Source organism: Chlamydotis macqueenii, chromosome 3 (assembly GCF_036417535.1).
Source record: "Chlamydotis macqueenii isolate bChlMac1 chromosome 3, bChlMac1.mat, whole genome shotgun sequence".
In the NCBI taxonomy this organism is placed as follows: domain Eukaryota; kingdom Metazoa; phylum Chordata; class Aves; order Otidiformes; family Otididae; genus Chlamydotis; species Chlamydotis macqueenii.
The window spans coordinates 66,041,885-66,048,245 of NC_141558.1; the positions used below are offsets into that span (position 1 = coordinate 66,041,885).

The 6,361-nt window shown below is 59.0% G+C and overlaps 1 protein-coding gene across 1 annotated transcript; it reads right to left on the reverse strand.

The window, feature by feature from the left end:
* Nucleotides 1-1,462: 1,462 nt before the first annotated feature.
* On the reverse strand, nucleotides 1,463-6,144 carry LOC104482099 (heme-binding protein 1-like). Its single transcript, XM_086745373.1, has 5 exons — nucleotides 5,956-6,144; nucleotides 5,665-5,750; nucleotides 2,968-3,109; nucleotides 2,643-2,826; nucleotides 1,463-2,487 (listed from the first exon to the last, which is right to left on the reverse strand). Exons 1-5 carry the CDS (start codon nucleotides 6,125-6,127, stop codon nucleotides 2,313-2,315), a joined length of 759 nt encoding a protein of 252 aa, XP_086601499.1. The 5' UTR covers nucleotides 6,128-6,144; the 3' UTR covers nucleotides 1,463-2,312.
* Between the last annotated feature and the right edge of the window lie 217 nt (nucleotides 6,145-6,361).

Here is a 6,361-nt window from a genome sequence, read left to right on the forward strand (position 1 = left end):
GCTGCTGGATCCGTCACAGAGGATGCTGAGGCTTTGACGCGGGAAAGCCTGTGGCACAGGACTGGAGCGTCCCTGCTTCCCGGAGCTGCACCAGAAGCCCTGATTGTCACCAACTCCAGAGGGGCCTGCGAGACCACGGCGCTGCCCCGGCACAGCGCGTGGCTGTGCGGCTTTGCTGGTGGCTGCGCGGTTTTGCCGGCAGCTGTGTGGCTTTGCTGGTAGCCGCAGATCAGTTCTCTCATAGGGAAACCACCGCTTCCTGTCACCAAAAGCTGTTCTGGTTGTGGCTGGGAGACCGAGCAGCCTCAGAGGAAGTGGCAGCCTATTCAGCAAGCTCTAGAAAGCAAGTTTTACTTCCACCTGCAAGCTCAGGGCAAGCAAGCAAAGGAGCTGGTGTGTAGTTAAGAGAAAGGGTCTCTGTCCCGCACACGCTGGCTGACTTTGCTCTCCCACTGACGCTGAGCCATCTGATCCCAGCCTCACATAAGGGAGGGAAGCGAGCGTAACATTGTTGATCCAGGCATCGCCACGCTTACCTGAGATGCACTCGCCACATCAGCCCTCAGAGCTGCCCGCCATCGCACCACCTCCCCAGCCCTACCTGCCTTTGGTGCCCCAGGGACAAGAACTGCACCATCAGGTACCCAGGAAACCACTGTCTGCTTTTGTCGTGCTTGCCCAGACTCTGCCTCAAGCGACCCTGCTCCCTCAAAAGAGGTCATAACATCCTCAGCCCTGCTCTCCTCAGAGCCGCAGGCTGGGCAGCCAGGCTCCCTCGCTGCCAGAGGGCAAGCCAGCCTGGACAGGGTGTCTGGCTGGAGAATGGGGTGGCAGAAGCCACCTGCAGTGCTAGGGCACTGAGACCACAGAGCTGGCCCTGGCCTTCCCCCCTTCCCACCCTCCGGCTGCACTGTAGGGCCAAAGGGCCAGAGCCAGAGTTCCAGCGGCAGGAGGTGAGGCACGCAGTACACCTCCAGCTGCAGCAGGAGGAAACTCCTTGGGAACCGGGTCAGAAGCACCCAGAAGTCCCTCCACTCTGAGCCAGTTAAGCACGTCCCCGCAAAGGTATACCACTTCCTGCAGCCAGCCAGCACGATGTGCAGTCACATTCAGATTCTTGGCCCCCCAAGACTAGGCGCCCACGTGCAGTACTGTCAAAGGAGCCAGCTTTTTGCACAAAGGGAAAAAATGAGGCTAGAAGAAAATACCCATCCAGCAGAAAACCATCTTACCTGCAGGGGAGTGTGCCCACAGTTGTTTGTAGCAGCAACGTGAGCAGCCTGCACAGCAAAGCAGAGGCTGTGCCTGGCTGAACACGAGGCCATAACCTGGGCGAGCACTAGAGCCCTCCTAATTAGCTACAGCATTGCAGCCTGCAGCATCTTGAGGAGGGGGAGAGCAAGGCTCTTCCCAAACCAATCTGGGCACCCCCTATCCCCACCACCAGTGATCTGCAGCTGCAGTGGTTTGAGCTGGGTTTATTTACTGTTGGCACTGCCAGCTTCCCCCAGGAAAGCTTGACGGTATTCATGGATGTGAAACTCATTGATCAATGCACAATAAAACACAGAGCGGTGCTGCTGCTGCTGCTGCTGTCAGGATCTGTCCCTCTCAGCTTGCAGCACATCCACAAAACAGCACCGACGGACAAAGGCTGCCAGCGCCCTGGTCCTGGCTGAGGGATGGCGAGTGACAGCCAGGGAGGCACCCAACAGCCCAAAGAGAGCCACCCCAGCAGGAAACATTCAGGATATGCACCTTTCCCGTTTCGAACCCCACTGCCCCTGTAGCAGCATTTCAGTGGCTCCGTTTGGGACAGAGAGCCATTCTCATCGAAGCAGGCAAGAGCCCAGACGGAGCCCCACACCTCGTACACAGTCATTTGCCTTCTAGACGCCATCAGCTTACGACTCTGCCAACCACAAGCCCCACCAGCGTGCCTGGCACAGCTCTGCAACCCCAGCTCAGGGCTGAGAGAAGCCCAGGTCAGGCTAGCACATTGCACAAGCCCACACAGTTACAGCCTTACACGAGCCCCCACCACGTGCTTCCCACCGGGAGCCTGCTGCGGAGGCTCTCCTCAGTGCTGCTCCAGCCTCAGCCGGCCCCTGCGGGGGCAGGTGAAGTGCAGACCAGGCAGGTTTTCCCCTGGCTGGGCCCTCGCAGGGCAGAGCGCAAACCCACCCCGCAGTCTCCCGGTCTGTCATTTCGTAGGTAGATGGTGGGTCAGGATGTGCATTCGTCTCCTTTGGGTCAGAACTGCCATCTACACCAGGTCCAGCCACAGGACTGTTTGCGGTCACAGAGGGGAGTCACTCTGCTCGGCAGATGAACCAGATCTCATTGCGGCGCTGAGGGATGCTGGGATTTTGGTAAACAGCCACGATGTAGGTTTCCCGGAGCACGGCGTCTGTGGAGCCCAAGAGCTCCCAGAGGAGACCAATCTCTCGCAGAATCGTCTCCTCAGTGGTCCTCCCATAGAAAACCCTGCAGCAAAGGGAGCAAGGTAAGCAACAGAGCCAGCACGTTCCCCCTTTCCACAGCCAAGGCTCCCAGCCGTCTGCCCAAGGAGCCACAGCAGCCATGCAGGGCGTCAATACACCTCTGCTGAGCTGAGAAAATCCCTCTGGTGCTGGGGTCACCTGGTTATAACCCGGAGCGGTGCCCTCTCGGTGATGTGGATTTCGGGGTCCGTGGGAACAGGGGGGGTTTGCTGGAACTCTCCCGGGAGATAATAGGCAGTTACGACCTCACGCTCCAGCTCGGTCCCCTCCTTGGTCAGGTGGATTTCGTTGAGCACTGGGACTGTCATGCCCAGGTAGCAACCTGGAAGGAGGTAGGAAGGCAGGGGGCAGAATGAGATGGCGGGGTCAGTGGCGGCAGCCCTCCTCCCCGCTCCGATGAACAGTGGCAGGGCCCTCCCTCTGTGCAGCCTGCCAGCCCCCGCCAGCCCCTGCCTGCACACACCTACAGAGTTCTCCTTGCAGATGTAGCGCATGAGCTTCATGAAGCTCATGGAGACGCTCTGCTCATACATGGGCTCCCCCTTGGTGACACACGCCCACTTCCCAGCTGGGTACCGCCGCTCCTCGTAGGCTGCTTCCTCGCACTGAAACAGGCCACAGACAAGCCAAGTCAGAGTTAAGCGCGCTGACAACACTGCAGCACTCGGGTCGCCAAATCAACACTGACAGGCAGAAAGTGAGGCGACGGGACCTTGCCAAAATCGAGACCCCCTGCTAGTCAGCAATGGGCAGGGGAGGCAAGAGAAGTTGAGGGGAACTAGCATCAGAGGCACCTCAGACAAGGACATTTAATAGCACCAGGCAAAAATCAGCGAAAGGAAAAGCACAGAGAGGGAATAGGGTGCAGGGAGGCTTGGAGGCTCCTGGCATGCACAAGGAATGCAGCACATCCTCAGCAGGGGCACAGGACTTTCCACTCCTCTCCAGTCGCTGTCCTGCCTACTCACAAGGATGTTCCTGATTCCAGGCACTCAGAGGCCTCCAGTAAGGCTGACGTGATGCTCAGGTGCAGTGCCTTTTCCCTGGAGCACTGCGTGCACAGAGGAGAACAAGCAAAAAGCCTCTTGCCCAGTAGCAGGGAAAGTCTGACAGAAAAGCTCTAGCACCCAGAAGAGCTGTGATGGTTGGAACAAAGCTCCACTCAGATCCTTCTCCCATACCACAAAGGGACAAGAGAAAGAAGACATGAATCCAGCTGGTGCAGAGGGGACAGCTTTATGGGCAGGTGAGAATCTCTAGTTCCAGCACAGATGCCCAGGCTTCTGGACGAATCCAACACAGAAGTGGGGCAGGAGGGAGTGGGGAAATTGCATCCGGATCTGCTCATAGTTCAGCTCATGGCATGGTGCCTTGTCACCACAAGGACCATGTAAAGAGGGGCTGGGAAGTTGTAGCCTATCTTCCTGCTCTCAGCTTGTTCTTCAGATAGATTAAAGCGGTTATGAGACAACCTGGTTCCACAGAGCTCAGGGCACCTGTCCAAACTTCTGTGCTTCACGGCTGTGCTGGCAGTGAGCAAGCCAGGAAGTGGTGACCAGCCACAACACTGAGCGCAGCCTCCCTGTGCCCCCACCCAAATCAGGTCTCTACTCAGAAAGCCAAACCAAAGGCAGAAGGAAGGCATCTGGGTTGCTCATGTGCATCAGCGGGTGCCAGGAAGACGACTGCCCCAAAACTCTGCAGGCCAGCCAGCATTTGCTTTCTAGATGGGGCCATGCCTCCTATTGTTCCACCAAGCGATGCAGAGCAGGAGCATTTTCCAAGCAAGGAAGACGCCAGTCCCTCTAGACTATTTGCAGCTCTCATCTGCCACACCATCTGCAAATCAGCCTATCAACCCAGCAAGGCATGGTGTCTGGTTCTTCCACAGCCTGATCCCTATATTAAGCACCATCACTCTGGAATTTGAGACCAAGAGAAAGAGTGAAGATGCTTCACAACAGGTCCCTGCAATGTGAGCTGGGCAATCTGGCTGAGCAAGACTCTGTAGGTGGCATAACTCACTTGCCTCCAAGAGGATGAGGGCTTGTAGCAGCTCAGGAGGAGCAACCGACCTGCCCGAGCCTGGGAAGCGTGTCCTTAAGGGCCCCAGCTCCAGAGTCCCCTCAGCACTAACGCCAGGAAGTGGCTCCCGTCTCCTCACCCAGCCCTGGAGTCAAACTCAGACACAGAGTGTCTATAACAGCAAAAGATCTTCAGGCTCCACAAAGTCTTGGGGCCCCATTCCTGCCTGGGACCAGCATAGGTAGAGAAGAGCCCAGGCTAAGTCCCTGGGACCCAAAAGAACAGGGAGTGTGGTGAAGCCCCAGTTCAGGGCTGTACAACCCACATGCTCAGGCTTGTTTTACAGGCAGGAGTGCTGGACGTCATCCCAGAAGAAATTGGTTAAGCCCTCCTGATATAGAGGACAATCGACAAACTTCTTGGTAGCAAGCCCAACCAAGCCTGCAAGAGAGACAGGAACCCGTCTGACAAGCACTTCTTCACAGTTATTTCTCAAAGCTCAGAAGCACCCTTTTGTGCAAGAGATGAGAGGAGGTGTGCAACTTAGCCAGCAAGAACAAGAGATCTTCAGGCAGAAGCTACCATGTTTGGATTGGCAGCTGTGACAAACAACACCACGTGCTCACGTCTGACAGCCAGCTGAGATCTCCAGCTCAAGCAGTAGCCACGTAACGAGCACAAACACAAACACAAACCCAGCAGGACTTCAAGCTGTGCAACAAGGTGTTTTCAGCAAGGCAGGGAGCAGGCTCTGAACTGAAAATTTACTCTCTTGGATGGGCCCACCCCAGCAGAACAGGCTGCTAAAGGAGGAGGCAGCTGGAAGCCAGGAGACCAGAGAAAGCAGCAAGACCAATCCAATTTTAAAATAAGGGCTGGGAAGTTGAGCATTGCCGTTACTCAACAGAAGAGAAAACGCAGGAACGCCAGAACGCTGCACCAATACAGGGTTGCCATCCTGGGTGCAGTGCTTCCGCAGAAACCTCTGCAAGGCCGGTGTAGGCGAGCCGACGTGCGGCCGCCTTCTCTCCAAGGAACACGCTCTTCCTGCTCCCCCGGGGCTGGCGGCAGCGCCCGCGCCGGCCTCACCGCAGGCGGGCAGCAGACGAAAAGAGCGGAGAGGTGCAGGCCTCACCTTCTCATGCTGCGAGAGGGTAACGTACGGCACGGGCTCGCGAGCCTGGCTGTGCCGGCTCATCTGGACGATCGGGCCCGCCATGTCTGCAAGGCAAAGCACAGGAGAGGCGAGGCTCGCCCGGGCCGGAGAGCAGAGGGAGCCCCGCGGCCCGCCCCGGTACGTGCCGCCGGGCCCGGAGGCGGCTGGCAGGGCGCTGTCTGTCAGCCCCGGAAGGGTTATCCCGCCCTCCGCGGCCCGGCTCACGGCCCCTCCCGGCTGCGAGGCCTCCGCCGCCGCCGCCGCGCTCACCTCGGGGCAGGCTCACTCGGTGCGTGCTGGCGACGGCCTCCCAGTGGGCGAACAACCGGCTCCGCTCCTCCTCATCCTCCTCCTCATCTTCCTCCGCCTCTGCGTCCTCCCCGCCGCCGCCCTCGGCCTCCTCGCCCAGCCTGTCCAGGTCCTCCAGCGTGATGCGCGCCATAGCTGCCCCTCCCCTCCCCGCCGCGCACCCGGAAGCGATCGCGTCACCGCCCGCGTCACCGGGCCGCCTGCCCGGGGCGCGCGGCCCCGCGCCTGCGCCTCGCCGCCCCTGCTTCCCCCCGGCGCCGCCCGCGTCGCCCGCGCCCCCTCCCCACCCTCCGCCGCGGGCCGAGGCGCGGTGGCTCCTGGGGTCGGTTTTATTTAATAAAATAAAGTACAGCGATCAACCAGCGCG